This window comes from Marmota monax, unplaced genomic scaffold (genome assembly GCF_021218885.2).
Source record: "Marmota monax isolate L192 unplaced genomic scaffold, Marmota_monax_Labrador192_F-V1.1 WCK01_AAM20220418_F8-fsc00001, whole genome shotgun sequence".
Classification (NCBI taxonomy): Eukaryota; Metazoa; Chordata; class Mammalia; order Rodentia; family Sciuridae; genus Marmota; species Marmota monax.
Genome location: NW_026693777.1, coordinates 57,768,873 through 57,794,852, shown reverse-complemented (window position 1 = coordinate 57,794,852; position 25,980 = coordinate 57,768,873). Strand labels below are relative to the sequence as shown.

The window sequence follows — 25,980 nt, the reverse complement described above, 5'->3', positions numbered from 1 at the left end:
GCAAGTAAAGATCTTGGAAGGCATCTGTCAGACCAATAGACACTGTCCAGTGCCCAGGGTCTTAACACGAAGGGACTACATTTCTAATTTTTGAGTCTAGTACAGATTAGAAAATTATGGTTTGGGGACACAAATCTGACCAAATATCTATTTTTAAAAATAAAGTTTTGGTTAGGTACAATAGTGCATGCCTATAATCCCAGAGGCTTGTGAGGCTGAGGTAGGAGGATCATAAGTTTGAGTCCAGCCTCAGCAACTTAGTGAGACCCTGACTCAAAATAAAAATGAATGAATGAATGAATGAATGAATGAATGAATAAATAAATGAAAAGGCTGGGGATGTAGCTCAGTGGCAAAATGTCCCCGGGTTCAATTCCCAGTACCTATCAATCAATCAATCATTCAATAACTATTGAAACACAGCCATGCTCATTCATTAATGTATAAATTATGTTGAAATAGCAAAATTTAGTAGTCTTGATAGAGACCAGCTGGCCCACAAAACTGAATGAATTTACTACATAAGCCTCTTAGTTTGCTGACCCCTGGTGTAGGACACTAAGGAAGAGTTAATAATACAGGTTATCACAAAGAGATAAGGAAATTCTAGCAAATTGAACAGGAAACAATTTACAGAACCGAATTATTCATGAAAAATAATAAAATGTCAGCACACTAGAAATATACTGGGTTGTGTATTAAAACATCTGTAGCTAATAAAAAGACTAAAATTTGGTCAATACCTTAAATTTTGTTTGAAATTAATTCAACGAATATAAACAAAGGGCAAAAATTAGAAATCATCCTGTAACTAGCAGTGTTTTTAAAATGTGTAAAAGTTTAACTATGAGCCAAGAGCAGTAGTGCATGCTTGTAATCCCACTGGCTTGGGGGGCTGAGGCAGGAGGATTACAAATTCAAAGCCAGCCTCAGCAACTTTGCAAGAATGTATTAAAATAAAAAAATAGAAAATGGCCTGGGCACATAGCTCAGTGGTTAAGTAGCCCTGGGTTCAAATCCTGGTTACCGCCCCCCCAAAAGTTTAACTATGAATCAATCTATGTGGCGTATGTTATAATCCTTGAAATAAGATATATAAGTATCACTAGTTAAATTAAGAAAATATCAGTGATGGTGAGTACCATGTCAATTACTTAGAATATAACCACCTCCCCCGCTAACTTAAAATGAAATCCAGAACACCAAACATCCCCAGTAATACAATTTCGAATTAATATATTCTTTCTTTTCTATACTCAAAAAAATCACCAATTACACTAGGTAGAAATTAAAACAAACAAACAAACAAACAAAAACCCTCATGGTTCTGTCAATGCTGAACACCCTAACAGTGGCCTTAAGTTTAAATGTATTTATAGAATTCAACTATACATCCTTAAAAACCAGACAACTTATCTATATACACCCTACCCATGATATTTTTTCTACATTTAACTTATATCTCAATCTGAAATACAAGCAGCTTAAGAAGTTCAATGAATCTTAAAGCCGCCTCTGAATGAAACTGAGCCACATTCTTCTTTAAGAAAGTATAGAGAAGTCAGAAAATAATAAATATACAGTTGTACAACTATGTCAGTACAAACAAGTGAATTCACAGGATTTATTTCTCAATTACTTTTCCTTTTACTTTTTTATTTAAAATCAGATCAAAGACATTACTGGCTTTCCACAAAAATGAACATGGATTAAAAGCCTATCATTTACACTGTTACAATTCTGACACTGTTCTCAACAGTGGTTACTATTGGCATAAACAGTGACTATTTCTTCTTATTTATGTATGAAGAAAATCTTTCATTCAATGACCAAACTGTATATAATTTGGAATTATTACAGAACTGTCCCCTTTATATATTAAGATTTTTCTGCTACTCTAACCTGTAAAATCAGAGAATGAACTGACCACTGTGGCAATTTTGTATCACAGTAGCCTTCAAACAGCTTATCTAAGAGTTAGAAATAGCAAACTCTGTAGGGTAGTGGCACACACCCGTAATCCTAGCAGCTTGGGAGGCTGAGGAAGGAGAATTTTGAGTTCAAAGCCAGCCTCAGGGGCTAGAGTTATGGCTCGGTGGTAGAGTGCTTGCCTACCACATTTGTTGTACTGGGTTCGATCCTCAGCACCACATAAGAATAAATAAATAATATAAAGGTATTGTGTTCATCTACAACTTAAAAAAAAAAAAGCCAGCTTCAGCAACTTAGTGAAGCCCTAAGCAACTTAACCTGTCTCTAAAAAGAAAATATTTAAAAAAGATGGTGGGTGCTGGGATTGTGGCTCAGAGGTAGAGCGCTCGCCTAGCACGCATGAGGCACTGGGTTTGTTCCCCAACACCACATAAAAATAAAATAAAGATATGTGTTCATCTATAACTAAAAAATAAATACTAAAAAAAAAGAGCTGGGGATGTGCTCTGTGGTTAAGTGTCCCTAGATTCAATTTCCAGTGCCATAAAAAAAGAAACAGCAAACTTTCCAAGATGTACAGTTGTTCTGTACCCTCTATGCTTGTTTGCCCAAGAAACTAATCAGCAAATGCCTATTTCAACTCATGTTCCAGATCTGGAGGGTTCACTTGTGAGGTTCAGCTAAAGCTGATACTCTACATGTAGATATGATTTATTCCAGAATTGCTGGAATTCTTGCTGGTCTTAAAGACCTTGGATAACTTTAAAAGCTCTGTTAACCAGTCTTCCTAGTAATTTCCATGTGACACTATTCACTTTGAAGAGTATTATATGTGTTACCCACCTTGTTATTTTAATGGATAAATTAGAGCTAACTATCTGTACTGTTCTAACCCATGTTTTCCTTACTGAGTCAGAAAACTAGCAGTTTTTGAAGTAAGAGTTTCCCATATTGCCTCAGAAAGTTCTACTTGTCATCTCTTTCCTAGTTAAACACAACAACAACAAAACACTGTAGTTTAGACATCCTCAGGATTTAGTATTCTGACTTTTTCTATTTAATATCTTACTTATTCTATCTGGTATGTACATGAAAATTCTAGATTATTAGACATGGTGTATGGTCTTTGTGGTTCAGGAACACCTCATAATCTCTCCAATTATCAAGAGGTGTCCCTAAATTTTCAATTTTAATGCTGACTCAAATTTATATTAAATTTTAAAAAGCAGGCTCTGTGATAGAGAGCTTGCCTAGAAAGCTCAAAAGCAAGGCTCTGAGTTCAACTCTGAGTACCACAAAAGAAAAAGAAAAGAAAAAGAAAAAAGCTATTACTAAATAAATAAAATCTCATGAAATATTTGGGAGACTAACGCATTAAATTCTCACTAGAATCACCAATTATAAGGCTACAGAACTCTGTACCTGTTTTTTGCTCAAAGAAAGAAACAGTGGAGTTCAATCTGTTCCGATTCATCTCAGAAATAATGAAATTCCTTGGGGAGAGGGAATAAAAGCTTTTCTTGATGGGATGGAATGGTAAATACATCTTGCAAGTTTAACCTACAAATAACAAACAGTATTTTTTGTGGGAAGATATGTGTATACAATTTAAAACATGGGCAAAGGATGGCATGACATTTGATTAAGAAACAAATAATTTTGTCATCAGCCTTGCATGGGACTGCAACCCAGTAGTATTCAAAACTAGTAACATACTGTTTTGATGAAGTTAAGATTGCATGTTGAAAAGATACTTTCAAATGCTATGGAACAAGAACACAACTTTAGGTATTTGGAACTAGGAAGGCATTCTGGAATTTATCTCAGTGTTTACTCTCTGGGAAAGATATCTTGTGATAAAATCTAGCTTCTTTCTTACTTGGGAGTTCTGTATCTTCTGCAGCATATAAAAGAAAATTATCTATGTTTGGAAATACAAACATCAAGTTAAGAAATAAGGAATAAAGAACAGAGAAAGTTCTCTCCTTCTGAAATGCCTCAGAGGGCCATAAAGATGTTCAATCAATGATAAAAATAAAGCGGGATGGGGAGAAAACACTCTCAAGAGTCCAGAAAACAAAGGTAGGATAAATTCTAGGAAGCAAATATGCTCTTTTTGTAGGTTCCTTTCCTGTAAATGAATGCTTTAAAAAAAAAAAATCAGCTACAATTTATTATATACTCACTGTGTGCCAGACATGTATATTATATTACATAGACAAGTATAGGTAACATCACTTTTCTTCCACTATATTTATCCTTTCTTTTGTTTTCAAATATTCTTTGCTTTTCAACAAAGTATGTTGAAAATGAAATATGAAGTCTTTTTAAAAAATTTCAGGGCTGGGGATGTGGCTCAAGTGGTAGCGTGCTCGCCTGGCGTGCATGCGGCCCAGATTCGATCCTCAGCACCACATGCAAAAACAAAGATGCTGTGTCCGCTGAAAACTAAGAAATAAATATTATAAAATTCTCTCTCTCTCTAGAAAAAAAAATATTAAAAAAAATTTCAGGTTATAGTGGTAGGAACTAGATAAAATAAGGAAGGAACATTTACTGGATATATATGGCACACTAGGCAAATGTTAGGTACATGATACTTTTATAACAACATCTGAGATACCCATTTTTCTCTCCTTTTACATATAGAAACATTGAGATTCAGGGCAGGGAATCAAGCTCAGGGCTAAAGTGCTTCCTAGCATATATGAGGCCCTGGACTGTATTCCTAGCACCAGAAAAACAAACAACCCCACCCCCACCAGGTTCACAGAATCAAAAGCAACTCCCTCCAAAGTTATAAAATAAAAAAAGCTAATTAAAAACAATTTGATCAGTAAAAGCATAATTGACAGAATAAACAATATTTTAAATTTAACATACTAAACAAGATATTTTATGAGTAAACCAAGATAGGTAATATATTTTAACACTCAAAATAAAAAGAAAATGGTCTTTAATCTTAAATTAATTACAATCTTTGCCCTCTGTGTGATTTTGTTATTTATGTCTTTTGAGTTTTAAGTTCCTCATTTGTAGGGTAAATTACAGAACTGTGTGACAAAGATTAGATGATACAAATAATGGTTAACACAATTCCTCACAATTGGAAGTCCTGCACCACTAACAGTAAAATAAAGTCTATAAAGGATGCTAACAAATATGCTGCAAATGCTTCCTTTTTTTTTTTTAAATTTACAAATTACTAGGCGGGGAATAAAACTGTCCCCAACCACTGCCCAGTGGTTTACAATTCTCTTCCCCTGCTGGGCATGGTGGCACATGCTTGTGGTCCCAGCAATTTGAGATACTGAGGCAGGATGATTACAAGTTTGAGGTCAGCATGAGCAACTAAGACCATGTGAAAATAAAAAAATAAAAGGACTGAGGATGTACTTCAGTGGTAGAGCTCCCCTGGCTTCAATCACTAGGTGGGGAGGGAGGACAATTCTCTTAAACCTTGTATCTTAGCAATAATCTGATACAGATTTAAAAAACAGGAACAGCTGGTGTAGACATAAAGAACAAAAACTAGACCTGGAGTTAAAGAAATGAGAGGTGAGGTTTGGGAACCCTAAAAAGGAAGAAAAACCATCTGCAAAGTCAAAGTATCATCCACGCTTTTTAGAAACTTCCAGATAACCTTAAGTTAGTTACAAATATCTTCTGTAGCTACTGGCCAGGAGAGCCATGCTATGACAGCTTATCTCTTCTCATATCTAGACTGATCTTATGTGTTCCTCAATTGTGCACTGGAGTGGGAGGTTAGGTCTGTAGTAGGAAATTATAAAAGCTGCATCTCGTACAGAATTTAGCAATGCTATCCTTTTCTAGATGTACCCTGAACTTGTTAGTTTTTTTACACCTTTGCCTTTTACCTGTCTGGCCTATCTTCCCCTTCTTTAGTAGATGAACTGCTACTCTATCTTCCCAGATAAAGCTTAACTGTCAACTCTTCCAGAAGTCACTAGTACTTCCCAAGGCTCTGTTACCAAAGCATTTGGTACACAACTTCACATGCTTCACTCAAAGTCTGGATGAGTGGCAATTCTGAATTCCGAACATTACTTTCAAAAGTTGTAGTTAGTATGTTATTCTAATCATTATAAAATATACACATTCCATTTTCATTTTATAAACTTTCACTTTTCAATTCACAATGTTCAATGTTTACAAAGTGTACATTTTTCAGTAAAAGCATTCAAACAGAAAATCACAACTATAAACTCTTAATTTTAAGAAGGTAAATAACATAATTATTCTTAGATGTTATTTTTCTATTAGTTTTCAAAGTATCTGCTCTATATAGGTTTTTTTTTTTTTTGTCTTTTAAAACCCTGAGATTTCAATCTATACTTTATTAAGTAAAGAGAAAAATATAGTATTGACTTGTAAGATTTCCTAATGGTTTTTCAAATATCAGAATTCAGTGGCTTTTCCTTTCCTGGACACCTGAGACAATACAGAGAAATACTTTCAAGTAGCAAATGCTGTAATAATTATGAATGTAAGAAATACTGATGACTACCTGTCTCTTTTCTGACTGTTCTTTCCATTTTTCCTTTTTGTTTTAAAAATGAAAGAACTAGCTGAATTTAGTGGGCAAATGCTATAGTGGGCATAGCTATCCCAGTTACTCAGGAGGCTGAGGGAGAAAGATTGAGGCCAGCCTTGGCAACTTAACAAGAAAGATCACATCTCAAAATAAAAAATAAAAGGGCTGGGATGTAGCTCAGTGGGAGGCACCCCTGAACTCCATAACCAATATCTAAAACAAACAGAACTACGAAATCTGAGAATATGTTGTTTTAAGATTAATGTTAGGTTCAGAAGAAATAAGATGTTGTTTAAATTTACTATCTTAAAAAAAAAAAAACCTATGCAGTTCTACTAATATGAACATGTAATTTAACTTTTATTATTCCCATAGAATTATAGTAATAAATTATAAGAAAACTGCACACTTACCTGCTTTAGCAGTCTGCCAGTTTTAATATGATTTCTGTTAATCTAACTGAAATCATCTGTTATACTGTTTGAGCCACCTATCCTTGCATAGCACACAACTGTTAAAATGTAAATTGCTGGACTATTTTTAGCTGTTGTTGAAAAAAAAAAATTCCTGTCTTCGGGAATAATGATTTGAAGCATTGTGTTCATTTTGTTTATCAAGCAGCTATTCAGCCTCTAGTGGGCCCAAGTGCTTATGCAAGCAAAAGCTTTTAAGAATGTCTGCAGCTGCAATCCAACCTTCCAGGTAAACTGCAGGTTCAGAGCCCAGCTGCCCTAGGCTGCGTAAAACTCAGTTCCATCTGGAACTGAGTTTCAAAGAGGATTTCAAATTCTACTTTTTATATATCACACGGAAGAAAAGGCGGGGGAAGAACATAGGAAAGAAGGAAGGCAAACAACCAAAAAGATGATATCTCTAGTTTAGCCTTAATAAAAAATAAAAAGCTTAGACCCATGCTGCTACTTCTAGATTACTACTTGCCAAGCCGGATATTCCTTTCAGTCTATACTTCGATGAGCTGTGACTCATCCGGCAGCACCTGCGCCCATGTGTTAAGTACTGCCAAATAAAAGCCCAACATCCATTTACACAACAAAGAGATGTACCCTACAAGGCATCAGGGCCTCAATTCAACAGCTTCACTCCCCATTTGTTCTAAGCAAAGGGAGAGGGGAAAAAAAATTCCTTCTCTGTACTAGAGATTTTTAAATTGTAGGTACATTTATGATGTAGCTTCAATTATAAATACTTTTGCTCCTTTAAAGAATAAAGTATATTAAAATAGCACCCCCCAATAGTATTAGACTATCACAGTCATTAATGATTGTTCCACCAAACCTTTCCAACCTCCTTCATCAAAGCCCTTTATTCTCAAAGGATACATTTTTGAGCAAAGAGGGATCAACAAACTAGTTGCTTGAAAGCTTTCCTGATGCTAGGCTGAAGTTAGGAAAGGCTTAATGAAGGCTTTAAAATCCACAAGGGCTTCACAATGAACATCTGACTTGGTGATTTATGCATATTAATAACCTCAGTCCTACTGAGGCAAGCTGAGCTGAACATGTCCTCCGAATCTTAATGTCTTTAGCTCCATTGGGATTATTACAAATGTAAATTTCTAAGATTCTCAGCTATTAATCTCTGTCTGTCCTCCTGTTCAGCAACATAATGACTAATTAAACATCAAAAGACCTGTACAGGAGATCTTCTTTGACAGCCACTGGCCTAGTCCTCTTCCCAAGAGGGGAATTCAAATGACAGGGACATGGAGTAAGAACATATGAGTAAACTACAAATCACTGCTGAGAAATCTAAAAGCCTAACACTAAATGTGGATTTATTCAATCAATGACTTTGTTAAGTACTGAATAGTTACTTTGTGAACTATGTCCACTGGCACCAATCGAATGTACCCTTGTAACAAGCAAACACTGAACACTTGAAATCAATCTATTTGTTATCAAGTCAGAAAAGTGGGTACTCACAGAAGAAGGCAGACCGGGAGGCACCTTTCTGACTTTCTTTGCTTGCAAAGGATCTGCACATGGAAAACAACATATTTAATTAACGTATATATTATAGTAGGAAAAAACCCCCATCAAACTGCAAATGAATAGGAAATAATTGTTCCCCTAATGCCTTTCTTGTCTTCAATATTTCAGATCGAGCAAAGGAATATAAAAATGGGCACTTCATTTCTTTTAACTGGTATATAGCAAGTTCTTCTAATAACATGGTACATTCTAAAATACATCTGGGGTAATGGTTATCCCAGCAACTCAGCAAGCTAAGACAGCAGGATCATATGAATTCATGGGTTCAAGACCAGCCCGGGCAACAAAGTGAGACTCCATCTCAAAACAACAACCAGGCGTAGTGGTGCAAGCCTATAATCCCAGCAACTGAGGAGGCTAAGGCAAGCAAACTGCAAGTTCAAGGCCAGCCTGGGTCCATCTCAAAATAAAAATAAAAAATGACTAGGGCTGTAGTTCACTGGTAGGTAGATCGTCCCTGAGTTTAACCCCCAGTGTGACAAAAACAACAAAAAAACTTGGAATGTATATCGTATAAGTCTGGGAAGATAACAGCCAATGAAGTAAAACGAGAGGAAACGACAAAAATAAGCATTTTGGGGGCTGGAGTTATACTTCATTTATGTATGATGTGTCAAAATGTATTCTATTGTCATGTATGACTAATTAGAATAAATTTAAAAAACTTTTTTTTTTTTAAAATCCTTCAGCTCAGAGCTGTGGTTATAGCTCAACAGTAGAATACTTGCCTAGCACTGGGTCCGATCCTCAGCACCAAATATAAACAAACAAACCAACCAACAAACAAATAAGTCATGAATTTGCTACCTTAATAGAGACACAATTTCAGTGTCTGTATCAAATGAAAAATTAGGTTTATAAGCTCATTTTAAATACACGTTTAATCCAGGAACTCAGGAGGCTGAGGCAGTAGGATCACAAGTTTGAGGTCAACCTTAGCAACTTAGTGAGGTCTATCTTAAAATAAATACAAAAGGGTTGGGGATATAGCTCAGTGGTAAAGTGGCCCTAGGTTCAATCCCCAGTACCAAAACCAAACAAACAAGCAAACAAAAAACCAAAAAACAATAACAACTAAGAGAGCTAACGCAATGCTACAATTTATTATGTTAAAATTTAAAGAATGAAAAATTAAGGTATTATAACAACAAGACATGCTACATAAACTATTAAATATAGGCACTGACATACACAATGTCATTCAGTATGGAGGAAGAACATTAATAATGTGTGGTTAAAACTGCAACTTTAGCACTATTGTACAATTTGTCCTTGAATGCCTTATTTATTTCCAGTAAATAAGTAGATGGAGAAAGTATATTTCTTTCTAAGATATATTAAGAATTCTTAAATGGGTTCACTATTAAGAAGAGAGAACACATAAGAAGGCTAATTTATAATATAACATTTTTGAAAACTGTAAAAATAAGAATCAAGTACAGTACTTTCCTAGGTCCTAAACACAATAAAATATGCAGTTTTAGAAAGAATGAGGCCCATTTATATTTGGGCTGGGAATTCTCTATAGTGAGTGTCCCAGAAGGCTATGAAGCTAAAAAAAGCAACTTTATAAGTAGCCTGTAGAAAAAAATTTATACAATAAAAGGGAGAAAATGCATTCATTAGCATCTATGTCCCTAACCCAAGACACAGCCTACATTTCCTTAAAACAGAAATACCAAAGATAAGCAACACTGGCATGCTCTGTTTTGTAAAACTTTCTTTGTGAAGTATTTTTGAAGCCCAACTCTTTACAACTGCTACAGAATTCCTTGAGCAAAAGTCACACTTTTTTACTACAACAGTCAATTGTTCCTGTTAGTTTGGAGTTGGGGCCATTACTAACAGAAGACGTTGCTTTAGTTTGCATTTAGTTGCTACTAGTTTTTACCTGCCATTAGCTGCCACTATGCAATCACATAAAAATGGCTGATTTAAAGTTTAACCTTGGATGCACAGTTCACTTTTGGGAAGTTGGAAACTGGTTTAGACAGTAAGCTGGCAGAATTTGAATTTCAGCTATTACAGCTGTGTGATATAGAACAGGTTACTAAATCTCTTTAAGCTTCAGTTCCCTCATATATGCAAAGAGGTTAATCAGATATTATTCTTGCAAAATGTTGATTTCCTAGAGCATCTAAATGGTTTGAGAAGATGCTGAGGTTTCTGTAGATCTCCAAAGTTGTTCTAAACAGAATTTATCAATAACTGCAATGTTAAGAAAAATAGCTAAGACTGAGAAATAACAATGGGATATGTAGTAATTGCTCAATAAATAACCCACACAGAAGGTGGATGGGCCTCCCTGGGAACCAAGAGAACCACCACATTCCCCACTCAGTCTTAGGTAAATTACTTAGCTCCTTTGAGTTTTGGATCCTTATTTTTAACGTGAGGTTAACATTACTATCTTGAGTTTTTGAAAGATGGAGTGTGTATATAGCACCATATCTAGAATGGCAGAGATGATCAACAGTAAGTACATCATAATCAAAATGAAGAAGATACAAGCTTTAATTTACAAAAAGCTTGAATTTTAAGTCTAGATTTTTATAAAATCTATCCCATTCTTTCTTAGTTATTTCAACAGTTGATTTTTTTTCTTCTTGAACTCTCAGTAATAGTATATTGTTCTATATTAGTGCTTTTTGTCACAGCAAGAGCTCACACAGTATACTAACAAGATAGTTTTTATAGTGACACTGATACATATAGACTCCAGTGAATGTTCCTACCACAATACATTAGGTAGGAAACCAGAGTAGAGATGCAGAAATTTATTTTACAGTTTATCATATAACCATCCAAAACATCAGGGCTGACTTTTAACATTATACACACTAAATCATCTATGATACTGAGATGTGGGTACATCTAGTTACAGTTTTCTATACTGAATGTAAGACTCCATCACTGTGTCCTTTTATACATACCTCAAACATGGCCTAGAGACCAGAAATATTTAGGTCTTACAAAAGACAGAGTCATTCAATGAATACTATGCAATAAGTATGACATCCTTTATATTATTTATTTGCTTTAAAAGGTGGCCTAACTTTAATATAAACATGTTTTAAAACTTTAAATTTTTTTGTATAAAGGATCTTTGGTAGGAATCACCAAGAATTCTGACATTTAAAAATAGATTGGATAAGACTTCAAAGAACATCTGAGGCTTGCTGTAAGCAGCAAGAGAGAACAGACTGGCTTGGTTAGGTTATGTATTAAGACATAAAAGAAGAAAGCTAAAAAGCGAGAATGCAGTAGTTCTGAAGTGATATTTTGGAATGAAACAGAGGTGAGAGCTGCACAACACTGTGAATGTACTGTATGGCATTCTATTGGTACACCTTAATGTGATTAATTTTATATCAGTTCAAAGAAAGTGGGGCTGGGTGTGGGGACACATACCTGTAGTCCCATCTATTTTGGAGACCAAGGCTATAGGACTATTTGAGTCTGTGAGTGCAAGACCAGACTGGGGCTAGGTATGGTGGCCCAAGCCTATAAACTTAGCAACTTGGGAGGCTGAGGCAAGAGGACCTTGAGTCCGAGTCCAGCAACTAAGCAAGGCTATTAGCAACTTAGGGAGACCCTGTCTCAAAATTAAAAAAGAAGGGCTGGGAATGTTGCTCAGTTAGCGTGCCTATGGATTCAATTCCTATCACGAAAACAAACAAACAATTAAAAACCCAGCCTGGGCAACATAGCATGTTGGGGAGTAGGAGTAATTAATATGCAGCAAACATTGGATTTGGAATGAGAAAATCTTAAAATTTTATACTGGGTAAGTCACTTACTAATTATATGAATGGGTCTTCTTTAAGTCTCAGTTTTTATTTTAAATTTAAGATTACATTCACTGATTAACTGGACTATAATACTGCTGAGATGAATGTCTATAAAATCACTTTGTAAATAGTTCAATATTATTTCAATTTTAGTTAAAAAAAAAAAAGGTATTATGTTAGGGTTGTAACTTAAGTGGCAGAGAGCTTGCCTTGCACCACCAAAAAATAAAAAAATAAAAAGGTGCTAATATTAGAATGTGGAATTTCAATTACAAGAAAACTGGTTAAGTCACATTTTTCAAATATTTAGTTCCTCATCATATGGAGGACAAAGCAAAATATTAAATTGGTTGTCTGAAATGTTAAAATTAGAGTCATCCAAAATTACTCATAGTAAACCTTTAATTAAAATTTTATGATGTATTTATAAAAGTAAAAATTTCGATAATTTCATATACTGCATATCTATCTAATGGATGTAGGTTGAGTCTCCCTTATCTGAAATGCTTGTGACCAGTGTTTTGAATATCAGGTTTTTTCAGATTCTGCAATATATGCACATGTAAAATGAGATATTTTGGGATGGGATCCAAATTTAAACACTAAATTCACATATACTTCATGTACATCTTACCTACAGTCTGAAGGTAATTTCACACACTGTTTTTAATGTGCCCGTATTTTGACTGTGACCGCATTATACAGGTCATGATGGTATGGAACTTTCCATTTGTGGTATCACACTGGCATTCAAAAAACTTCAATTCTGGATTGCAAATATTTGGATTAGGAATGCCCAACCTGTATATCATTTGTAGACAAATAAACACTGACCACCATTAACATGATAAACAAGAAATGAAATTTTTTTCCAATGGAAAGCATAGTCAGGGGGCTGGGGTTGTGGCTCCGAGCTCTCACCTAGCATGCATGAGGCACTGGGTTCAATCCTCAGCACCCCATAAAAAATAAAATAAAGATATTGTGTTTACCTATAACTAAAAAAATCAATATTAAAAATAAAAAAGAAAAGAAAGGCATAGTCAGGGGTAGACTAAATGGGAGTGGGGTGGAGCAAAACATTTGGAAGATGGGATTTGCTGTGTGAAATACTCACCAAGTGCTGCAGAGTCATGGAGTGGTCTTCTCCTAGAACTTGTGGCAGAGAATGAGTAGTAGGGTGTTCCAGGTTTTCCTGAAGAAGACAGCTGCGCTGGACTCCCAAGTCCTAGATCTTGTCTCAGGAGACTAGACTATAAAACAAGGCCAAGGAAACAAGTCATCTTTCTGCTAATACTGACCCAAACCTGGACATTACTTCTGAATCACTTATAGTAATTCAGAATTGGTAATGCCTTGAACTTAGGAAGCACCTAATAAGAACTTTTTCACTTCAATTAGATCATTGATTTTTAGCCTATATTTTCATTTTTCTCTTGCCTCCGGTTGCCTGCTTTTTGGTAATTATGTAATTAATCTTTGAGTTGAAAGACAGGTAAGTGGCTATGTGATTCCACTCTTTAATCATCAAGAATATTTTTGAAAGTGGTCACCTAGACTTTGAATGCTTTCGTGATCATGAAAGGCAGTTGGCTCGTTGGTTCTTTTCCTTTTTGGATAGCTTTCACTGTGTGATGACTGCCAATCTTTTCAAGTGTTTTTTTTTTTCACTTGAATCTCATTGGATGGGCTCTAATGTCTTCCTCCTCATTTCTGACACCATCCTGTGGGTTTATTTTCAGTTTTTCCAAGTTTCTCATAAAATCAAATGGAAGACAATGCCCAGATCTGGCCTGATTAGTGTGGAATAGTTTTCAACAGTACACATAATCCCTTTGTGTTATCTCACATTGAGAGGTTCAGAATGATCCTAATTCCTGGCTCTTCATTTTGCTGCATCTGCTGCCCTTTTGCCCCTCCATATTATACTTGGTCAGTTTATGCATTTTGGTCTTGAGTACAAGACTCACCGTTGATCTCTGATAAAATTCATCTTGTACTATGTTGAGGGCCACAGTACTATTTGGTCTGCAATAATCATCCATTTCTATCTTTCTCAGATTTCAAGTCTGTCAATCTATGAATTTGCTAACTTTTCTAATGTCAACACATCAAAAGTGTGATAAAAGAAATCCATCAAGATGACAAGGGAGATGAGAGAACTGCTATGTGACCTCATGAAATTCAGATTTGGCAGCCATGAAATACTAACCCAGAGACCCTGCTGGAAGGCAACTGAGTTTAGTTTGGCAGAATTTGGCTCTGGAGATTTCTGGTAATAGACATGAAAAGGGATCACACAAACTAAAAAAACAGGAGAGAAAGAGAAGACCTCAAAGGGAAAGTGTGCTAAATATACTTAAGAGAGCACTCTCAAGTAGAGATATGATGCTTCTGGCACATACACTACCCTCACACCATATATTTAACAGCCCGACTACTATCACCTTACTCTTTGCATTTAGTTCCAGAACACTTTTGTTACCCCAAAAGAAGCCCCATACCCATTAAGCAGTCACTACTACCTCCCCGCTCCCCACCACCCTCCCTTGCCATATTTATTAAGCAGTCACTCCCTCCCTATTCTATCTTCCCTAGGCACTGGCAACCACCAACCAGCTTTCTGTTTCTTTGGGTTTACCTATTCTGAATATTTCATATAAATGCAGTAATGTTACATAAACTTTTGTGTTCGGCTTATTTCACTTAGCATGTTTTTGAAGTTCATTCATCTTGTACCATATATTACTATTCCATTCCTTTGTAAGGCCGAATAATACTTCATCATATGGCTAAGTCACACTTTGCTTATCCATCCATCAACTGATGAATACTTTGAATCGGTTTCCTGTTTTGGTCTGAGAATAGCACTGCTATGAATATTTATGTACAAGTTACTTGAGAATCTGTCTTCAATAGTTGTAGGTATATACCTGGGTGTGGCAGAGCTGGGTTTAACTTTTTAAGAAACTCCCAGTCTGTTTTCCACAGTGGTTGGAGCATTTAATTCCTACCAGGTACATACAAGGTTCCACTTTCTCCTACATCCCTTGCCAATGCTTGTTACTTTGTTTGCTTGCTTGCTTCTTTTTGGGTACTGGGGATTGAACCCAGGAGCACTTTACCACTGAACTACATTCCCAGCCCTTTATAATTTTTCTGATGGTTCTTGCTAAATTGCTTAGGGCCTGGCTATGTTACTGAGGTTGGCCTCAAACCTGCGATCCTCCTGCCTCAGTCTCCTGAGTGTGGCATTATGTCCTGCCTGCTTGTTTTCTTAATGTAGTCATTCATAAATGCTGGATTATTTAAAAAATTTATTTGTATTTTTATATAATTTTTATTTGTTCTAATTGGATCAACATTAGAATGCATTTATGCACTTTGACATGTCATACATAAATAGGGTATATTTTCTCATTTTTCTGATTGTACATGCTGTAGAATAACATTGGACATGCAGCCATATATGTATATAAGGTAATAATTTCGGTTTTATTCTACTATCCTTCCTATCCGTTTACCCCCTCAATTCCCTTCACTCCCCTCTACCTAAAGTAACTCTATTCTTCCCTAGCACTCCCCAACCCCTTGTGAATTAGCATCTGCATATCAGAGAGAACATTCCACATTTGGTTTTCGGGTTTGGCTTATTTCACTTAGAATGATATTCTCCAACTCTATCCATTTATTGGCAAATGCCATAATTTCATAAAATTCTTTAATGCTGAGTAATATTCCATCGTGTTTGTGTGTATACACACACACACACACATTTTCTTTATCCATTCACCTATTGAAGGGCACACAGGTTGGTTCCATAGTTTAGCTATTGTGAATTGAGCTGCTATAAACATTAATGTGGCTGTATCACTGTAGTATGCGGATTTTTTTATGTTTATTTTTTAGTTTTAGGTGGATACAATATCTTTATTTTATTTGTTTATGTGGTGCTGAGGATCGAACCCAGTGCCTCATGCATGCTAGGCAAGCACTCTACCTCTGAGTCACAATCCCGGCCCTAGTATGCGGATTTTAAGTCCTTTGGGTATAAAGCGAGAAGTGAGAGAGCTGGGTCAAATGGTGGTTTGATTCCAGGTTTTCTGAAGAATCTCCATACTGCAGGAGATGGCTGCACCAATTTGTAGTCCCACCAGCAATGTATGAGTGTACCTTTCCCCCCACATCTTCATCAGCACTTATTGTTGCCTGTATTTTTGATGATTGCCTTTCTGGGTGGAGTGAGGTTAAATTTAGGTTTGATTTATACTTCTCTAATTGCTAGAGATGTTGAACATTTTCTCATATATTTGTTGATCAATTGAATTTCTTTTTTTGTGAAGTGTCTGTTCAGTTCCTTAACCAGTTCACTGGGTTATTTGTTTTTGGTCTTCAGTTTTCTGAGTTCTTTATACATCCTGGGGATTAATGCTGTATCTGAGGTGCATGAAGATAAAGATTTTCTTCCATTCTGAAGGCTATCTCTTCATGTTATTGATTATTTCTTTTGTGGAGAAGAAGCTTTTTAGTTTGAATCCATCCCATTTATTGACTCTGGATTTTACTTCTTGTACTTTAGGAAAGACCTCCCATCCTCCGGTATAGGCAGAATCAATATTGTCAAAATGGCCACACTACCAAAAGCATTATACAGATTTAATGCAATTCCTATTAAAATCCCAAGACATTCTTCAAAAAACTAGAAAAAAGCAATTGTGAAATTCATTTGTAAAAATAAGAGACCCAGAATAGCCAAAGCAATCCTTAGCAAAAAACGTGAAACAGGAGGCATCACAATGCCAGAGATTAAACTATACTAGAGAGCTACAATAATAAAAACAGCATGGAGTTGAATTATCTTAATGTGGGTTTGATACATATGACCCTAATGATGAACAATAGTGAACATTTTTTTCATATGCTTAATAGCCATATGAATATCTTCTTTGAAAAAAATGTCTTCTTAAAACCTTGCCCATTAGGTAGAAAGGCATTGGTACATTGTCTTTTGGTGGTTGAATTTTAAGAGTTCTTTATTTGTTCTAGGGGCTGGGGATGTGGCTCAAGCGGTAGCGTGCTCGCCTGGCATGTGTGTGGCCCGGGTTCGATCCTCAGCACCACATACAAAGATGTTGTGTCCGCCGAAAACTTAAAAATAAATATTAAAATTCTCTCTCTCTTAAAAAAAAAAAGAGTTCTTTATTTGTTCTAGATGCCAGATAGTTATCATATATGATTTGCATATATTTTCTCTCATTCTACAAATTTCCTTTTTTTGAAAATGTCCTTTTTGATAAATAAAGTTTTCATTTTTGATAACTAATTTTTTCATGTTTCTGATTCTTGTGATGTCCTATTTAAGAATCCACTGTCATATCTAAGATCATGGAAATATAGCCCTATATCCTGAGCCACAATCCCAGCCCAACCCTATATCTTCTCTAGAGTTTTATGGTTTTTAACTCTTATATTTAGGTCTTTGATATGATCTAACTTTTGCATAGGTTGTGAGCAAAGGTCTAACTGCATATTTTTACAGGTGATGGCTAGTTGTCCAGTACCATTTGTTGAGAATACTATTTCCCTATTCAGTAGTGTTGGAATCCCTTTTGAAAATTAATTGGCTATAGACATTTGGGCTTATTTCTAAAATCTCAGTTCTACCCTATTGGTTGACATGTCTGCTTTATGCTAGTGCCATACTGTTTGACTTAGGTAGCTTTGTAAGTAAGTTTTGAAATTGAAAAGGGAGATTACTCCAACATTGTTCTTCTTTTCCAATGTTGTTTTGCTATTTGGGATCTCTTGAAATTCCATATAAATTTTAGTATCAGCTATTTCATTTCTGAAAAAGGAAGCCATTGGAATTCTAACACGAATTGCACTGAATCAGCAGATTTCTTTGGGAAATATTGGCATTTTAATACACATATACAGTATTAGGGACTAAATACAGGGGAACTCTACCACTGACCTACATTCCCAACCCTTTATGAGACAAAGTCTCACTAAATTGCCATGGCTGGCCTTGAATTTGTGATCCTTCTGCCGTAGTGACCCAAGGGGTTAAGATTACAGGTGTATACCACCATGCCCAGCCCATTTTATAATATTAAACTTTCCAGTCAATTAATAGCTAATGTGCTCCCATTTATTGTGGTGTTCTTTAATTTCTTTTGGCAATGCTTTGTAGTTTCCAGTATTCAGATTGCTTACCTCATGCTTAAATTTATTCCTAAATATTTGATTCATTTGTATGCTAGGGTAAATAGGGATATTTTCTTGATTTTACTTTTGGTTTGTTTATTATCAGTTTATAAAGATACAATTTTTTTTTTGTTGATCTTATATCCAGAAACTCTGCTAAATTCATTTATTAACTATAATTGCCTTATTGTATTTCTCAGGAATTTCTCTAAATAGAATCATATAATTTTCAAATAAGGATAGTTTTTTTTTCTTTTACAATCAGCTGTCTTTTATTTCTCTTTCTTGCCTATGTACTCTGGTTAGAACTTATAATACAATATTGAATAAAAGTGGTGAAAGCAGAAAACCTTGTCTAGGGGAAAGGTTTTCACACTGTTCATTGTGTCTGAGATTAGCTGTAGTTTTCAGAAATGACTTTTCTTAAGTTGACGAAGTTCCCTCCTATTCTTAGCTTGTTCAATGCATTTTTACCATGAAAGTTAACTCACTTGTTTGTGGCATAGAATCCTTTTAATATGCTGCTGTTTTCTGTTTGCTGGTATTTTATAAATGATTTTTACATCAATATTAAAAAAGGATATAATGGTCTACAATTTCCCTTTACCTATGGTATCATTATCTGGCTTTGTTATCAATATAATACTGCTCTCAGAGAATAAATTGCGAAGTATTTGAAAAGGAATATGGTTATTTCTTCTTTAAATTACTGGTAGGAAAAAATTTAAAAAATAAGTTACTGATAGGATTCACTAAGTAAATCATTCTGGCTCTGGACTTTCCTTAACTGGGAGGATTTTTATTACCTATTTTATCTCTATTTGTGTTTGCTCTGTTCAGACTTTTTATTTTTTGAGTGATTCTTTAAAAAATTTTTTTAGTTGTAGATGGACAGAATGCCTTTATTTTATTTTTATGTGGTACTGAGAACCAAACCCAGTGCCTCACACATGCTAGGCAAGAACTCTACCACTGAGGTACAACTCTAGCCCTTGAGTGATTCTTGACGGTACATGTGCTTCTAGGGATTTATCCATTCTATTTAGGTTCTGTATTTGTTGGCATACAATTGCTGATGGTATTTGCTTGTAATCCTTTTTATATATGTAAAGTTAGTAGTATTATCAACCATTTTTATTTGCAATTTTAGTAATCTGACTCTTCTTTTTTCTTAGCCACCTTTTGATTTTGATGATTCTCTGTTTTCTATTTCCTATTTTGTTTATTTCCATTCTAATTTTATTTTTTCTTTATTCTTTTTTTCTTTCTTTCTTAAGCTATAAAGTCAGGATACTGATTTGAAAGTGTGCTGCTTCTCTTTCTTTTTAATGGGGTCTCACTGTGTTGCCCAGGCTGGCCTTAAACACCTGGGCTCAAATGATCCTCCTGCCTCAGGCCCCTGAGTAGCACAGACTGCTCAGGAGGCTGAGACGCCAGCCACCACTGCTCTTGCTTGCTTTTGCTTTGCTTTGTTTTTTATATGCAGGAATTTACAACAATAAATTTCCCTCTGATCATAACTTTGTTGCAGCTCATAAGTTCTGCCATGTTGTCTTTTTGTTTTCATTTGATGTTTCAGTTTCTTTTTTAAAAAAATTTTATTTATTTTTTAGTTGTAGTTGGACACAATACTTTTTTTTTATTTACTTATTTATTTTTATGTGGTGTTGAGGATCGAACCCAGGGCCTTGCATGTACTAGGCAAGTGTTCTACCACTGAGCCACAACCCCAGACCCTTGACGTTTCAGTTTCTTTAAAACTTATTCAACAATACTGAAGCACATATGAAGCAAAAAGTACTAAACCTGGTACATAGTAATTGATATTCTTAATTATTTCTGAAAGATGGTCATGACATCTTTCAGAAATAATTAAGAATATGGTTTTTTCATATTCCTCAAAAGGTATATTCTTCTTTGGATAGAGCTGATACATTCCATTACAAAACAGAAATAAAAAAGAGTTTTTCAATCACTAGACAATATAATATATACATGAAAAGACTATATAACAAACTATGAGCTATGGACCTCCCAACTGTATGAGTGGTATGAGCAGGGAATTCTTAAGTATACAATTTTACTGAAATTTTCACTGCCACATCTGTTTTGCATTTTTGTTTTATTTTGCTGTGCTAGGCACATACAACATTCCTTAAATAGCAAGATGAGAATATAGTTCATAGTATGGTAGATGAAAAATATTATTACCACATGCATCAGGGCAGGGGTCATGTACCTTGAAGCTTTCCTTTAAACATCACTGGTCTTTCAAAAGGATGTTCCCTGCTCAGCGCCAAATTAACTTTCACTGACAATGTTTTGAAGTAACTGTGGTATTTACTACTTCATCTGCATTTTCTCACGTGGAAGTAAAATAAAGCTGGTCATTGTACACACATAAACAGATATAAGAAGGACACTTGTATGTTTCTTATGCTCCTTACAACATTTTCTACAAATTCTTACCAAAATATAAGGTAATGATTTATATTAGCTTCCCCCTCCTAAAAAATCTTTGACATTCATTTATGTATTGACTGTGGCTATTTCATGCTATAATGGAAGAGTTTAGTGTTGCAACAGAGATCATATGGTTTGCAAAGCCTGAAATATTTACTGGTTAGCCCTTTTTGTGAAATATTTTTCGACCTCTAATCTAATGCTTCAATAGTGCGACAAAAGACTGAGTTTAGAGGCTAGTGAAGAGAAAGTCTTATCTGCCTGGGTAATAAGGAAAGATAGATAAAATTTCAGAATTAATAAAATGTAGCCAGTGAGTTATTTCTTAAAGATGTCAAGTAATTGTTATAGTAATGAGGAATGGAATAACCTAAATATTGAATAGGAATGTGTCATTTTTATATCTAAAAATAAGACTCAACATTGCTGGCTGTAGTGGCACATGCCTGTAATTCCAGTGACTTGGGAGACTAGGGCAGGAGGATTACAAGTTCAAAGTCACCTTAACAATTTATTGAGGCCCTAACTAACTTAATGAGACCATTTTATCTCAAACTAAAAAAAAAAAAAAAAAAGTAAAATAAAAAGGAATGGGGATGTGCCTTGGTGGTTAAGCATCCCCAGGGATGGGGGATAAGAAGGGGGGGAGGGGGAGGAAAAGAAAGTAAGACTAAACAAAAATACTAATGTCCTGGAAATGGTGTGGGTATTTGAGTCAGCTCCTCTGTGTTCAAATCATGACGGGTGATATAGTGATCCTGGACAAATGATCTAACATCAATGAGCCTCTTTAAATGAACTACAAAGAGTTCACAGAATTGTTTAAAAATACAAGTGTATAGAATGGTTATTGGCTTAGTTAATATGAAAATTCAGTTTCATGTTTTAAATTTTTCTTACAAATCACCACATTCTAAATACCACAAGAATAAAGATATTTTTATTTTCCATTTCCTGGGGACAAATCTTTTGTCCTAAGTATGTGACCTAAGGTTTCAGGAGACCTTTTCTACCCTGAATCCAATGTTGTTGGGTTACAACTTCCAATGACTATGATTAAGATAGGATGTTGGAATTAGGCAGAACACAGGCAATAATGACAGACCCTTAGACAGGACTGACAATTAGAGCTAAATGCAAAAAAGTATGTGACAGATTCAAACTATATCAATTGAGATCAAGTACAGAAAAATGTCAACTGAAATCACTCAGTGGAAGTGTGAATGCACATTTATAAGTATAAAGTCACAGCATACAAACATACACACATAGGGTGAAAAAAAGGAACCCGAGTACATAAATGTGGTGAAATGCTAACTGATGAATCTTGATTAAGAGTTCATGGATGTTCATTGTACTCTTCATCCTTCTTTTGTGTTACACCTTTTCTGTTGGTAATTTTTCAAAATAAAAATTTAGGAGAAAAGAAAAATACTGAGAATTCACTAGTGCATTTTCAAATGTACCAGCACGGTAAATGTTTACAGCAGTCACACCCATGTCTGTTTTAAAAAGTCTTTTCCTCACCACATCAAGATTCCTATAGCAGTCCAGGAAGCTAATTACATTTATAAGATTGTTAACTTGAAAAAAATGTAAGTGATTTATAAATTAATTTATGGGTTACAATTCTAAAGCCAAGTTACTTACAGAATACAAAATGTTATACTTTGCATACATGAATATAGTATACGAAGAAAAAGAAAAATAAACTTCTTAGGGGAAAAAGGCCTACTTATAACTAAGTTCAGTGTTAATAAACTTTTCTCTTCATTAGAGACACATATGGACAAGAAATGTTCTGTCTTCTTGTTCCATCATGAATATTAATGCCAAAATGCATATAGAGGCTGTATTTCACTCAGCCGTTTTAACCATAACATTAACTAATGCCCTCTGTTTAAACTATATCATGATCCATATGATTAGGCAAAGAACATGTAGAAGTTGTTTCTTTTTAAGAACATAATATCATATTTTATCCTGTTCACTAAAATGAACAGTTGAGCACTATAAGAAATAAAAAGGAAGTTTAGAACATGGTTTTCTCTATAAGGACTTGACAATCTATGAAATATCATCTAATAAGCCAATAAAAAATATGGCTAAAAAATCAAGGGCTAAATTATAAAAGCCTTACATTTTTATATTCTATCAGTAAAAAAATGACATACTTTTTCTTACTTTGATTCTTTAAACATTTAGGAAATCCAAAGTATAAATAACAAATTATTATATTTTTATTTTCCTACACTAAAATTAGATATCAGCTTACATTGATTTTTCTGTCTGCCTAAAACAAATGAGAAGCACTATTGATTACCACTGATCTTGTCCTGGAGGTATCTTAGGCAGAAAGAATACAAATAGCCCAGAGGATACAGGACTAGGCAAATCAGTTTATTCTGAAAAAGCATCTTATTCAAGGTACAGCTAGTATTCTGAAATGACATGACACTCATTTCTTAACACAGTGTTAGAAAATAAATTTTTAATATTCATCTAGAACCTCATCTCTGAAAAACATACCTAACCCTGAAATGCAGTCTAATACAGCCTAAAATATAATTTAGCCATATAATTGCAGTATAACCTACAGTAACACTTTGAAATCATTATGACAAGGATCTAGCCAGTAAACAAAAATATGCATTTCTTTATAAAGAATTTTAATAACCTGATACATATTTTTTCAAGTTTTCTCTGTCCCTCTTCATGTGTAAGAACTATTTTGCTCTCAAATGTAAACTTAATAAAATAGTAGATTTGGCCAATATCATTTATTAATATGAACTTGTTAACTGAATAGGAAGGTACTCTAAATGTGATCTTATAAGGCAAAATAACATCCTACATAAATGGTACTGTTCAGTAGCTAGAACGGTTCAGAATTACATTATAATAATTTACATGTTCTTTATCCTTAAAGGAGAAAATGTCTGTAGTCTTAACAAACAAGCTTGCTTTCTCAGAACTGCTTTTTATCATTAAATGGATTAGTTTAAACACATACTAAATATACTTTGATTCCATTCATAACTTCAGATTAAATAAGGGCCTAATTAACCTTATGTCAAAAATTATCAGTACCATTTAATGATTAAAAATTTGAAGTATCATTAATTTGTTTTCTTGAATAATGAGACTGAGAATTCTAATATCACATACCTCAAAAATATTTAAATATCTATTATGGACTCCTAGAGCCTCGGCTGTGTGTACGGTCTATAAAATTTCCTAATTTCATGCCTTTTTTATACTCCTGAAATGGTATGCAGTTTCAATACATAAAGGCAAGCAGATGTTCAAAACAGACATCTTTCTGAGGAGGGAGTGTGCTAAAATTAAAGGGATAAGGGCATAAAACATAATTGTGATAAAACAGAATATAGGTACTGTTTAATTTCTATGTGTCCTGGTACCATGCTTTATTTTGTTTGAAGAGACAAATTTGTTCTTGGAGAAAAGTCAGTATAGTAGCTTTATAATTTTTTTAATTTGCATTTTTCTTTTTTTTGGTAGTGTGAATTAAAGTCAGGGCTGATCTATCATTGAGCTGTGTACCTAGCCCTTATAAATTTCATTTTATTTTGAGATAGGGCCTCACTCAGTAACCCATGCTGATTTTGAACTTGCGATTCTCCTGCCTCATCTGAGTAGCTGGAATTAGAGGAGTGACGCAGGGTTTATTTGCAATTCTTTAAACTGAAAAAAACAAAAAACAAAATCACAGTATGCTTTAGCTGTAAATCCATCTGAAGTTTAGAGATTGTCACAGGAGAACTGAAGACTGACAAAGAAGTCTCTCATCTCAAGTCCTAATCAAATCAAAATCTCAGAGGGTGAGAGGAACTTAGGGCAAACAATACATGTTGAGCTTCAGTAATATATCAGCCTTCTGTTAATTTTCTACAAATGATTAGAAAAGACTAATAAATTTAAAATTTGGAAAACACTGACATTTGTGAAATAATTGTATTATGATGCTAATTCATTTACATTAAAATTTCAAGGATATGTTAGCAATTATCAGCATGCTGTTAAAGAATTCTATCCTGAGAATCTCATTAGATAGTGATGCAAACTACAGTTGTTATCATTCTGAGAACAAAGGGATCTTGAATGAGTAATCAATAGCAACTGGCAGAAAATGAGACATTAATTATGATCCTCTCTAGTGTTTTGTCTAAGACAAGATTTCATTAAATGCTTTGTGCAACCTGAATAGTTCCAAGTCATTACCAACACTTTGGACAATACATTAATTCAGGGGTGGGGGCTGGGGAGACAGTACAGGGAAACAAAGTGAAAGAAAACCTAAGATGCTTCTAATCCTATCCTGGGTCAATAAAAACACACCAGCCACTACTAGCCAACTGTTAAGCTGATTCTTTAACAAGTCCCAAATCTTATAATCTCAACACAGTTTCTTGAAAATTTAATCATCACTGTCTATACTTACAGTGTCAAGCAGGTTTGAGAAGATAATGACAGTCATCCATCACATGCACCCTGCCTATGCAATCACCAATCTTTCTGGCTTAAAAAAGAAAATAAAATACCTATGTACTACTAAGTTACTAAAACATGATAATCCAGTAGTTTCTTTCCTCTTTAATTATCAGTAGCAAAGGGAAATTTTACTATGTTAATATTTCTTTTTCACTAATTTTTTCCAGCTTTCCTCCCAAATCCTGTATCAGCCAATGACAAGATATCAGGGTAGAGAGATATGGGATGTAAATCAAGACAGAAATACTTCATGGAAATAAAAGAAATATGAAGTCCAGATAAAAGCCATTTTAATGTATTTGGTATTTAAATAATCATAAACATGCAATAAATTATTTTATTTTAGGGTTCTGTAGGTTTCAAAAGGAGTCATCTTCTGAACATGCAATAATAGATTTCTTGGTGGAAGACTCTAAGGGCATTGGTAGTGAATACACTCTTAACCATTTCTTCTCCAAAGTGAGCAGTTTTTCTGACTGCCTGAATTTAAAAACTTCCTATTAAAAAG

At 34.6% G+C, this 25,980-nt stretch overlaps 1 protein-coding gene across 17 annotated transcripts in view; it reads right to left on the bottom strand.

The window, feature by feature from the left end:
* The window catches only part of Tcf12 (transcription factor 12), a 352,650-nt gene that overhangs the window by 70,442 nt on the left and 256,228 nt on the right, over positions 1 to 25,980 (bottom strand). For all 17 annotated transcript variants that reach the window (XM_058584831.1, XM_058584830.1, XM_058584832.1 and 14 more), the window contains 2 exons: positions 13,408 to 13,543; positions 8,431 to 8,483 (listed from right to left, as the gene is read on the bottom strand). In XM_058584831.1, coding sequence (XP_058440814.1) covers positions 8,431 to 8,483; positions 13,408 to 13,543 — 189 coding nt within the window. The remainder of the gene's footprint in view (positions 1 to 8,430; positions 8,484 to 13,407; positions 13,544 to 25,980) is intronic.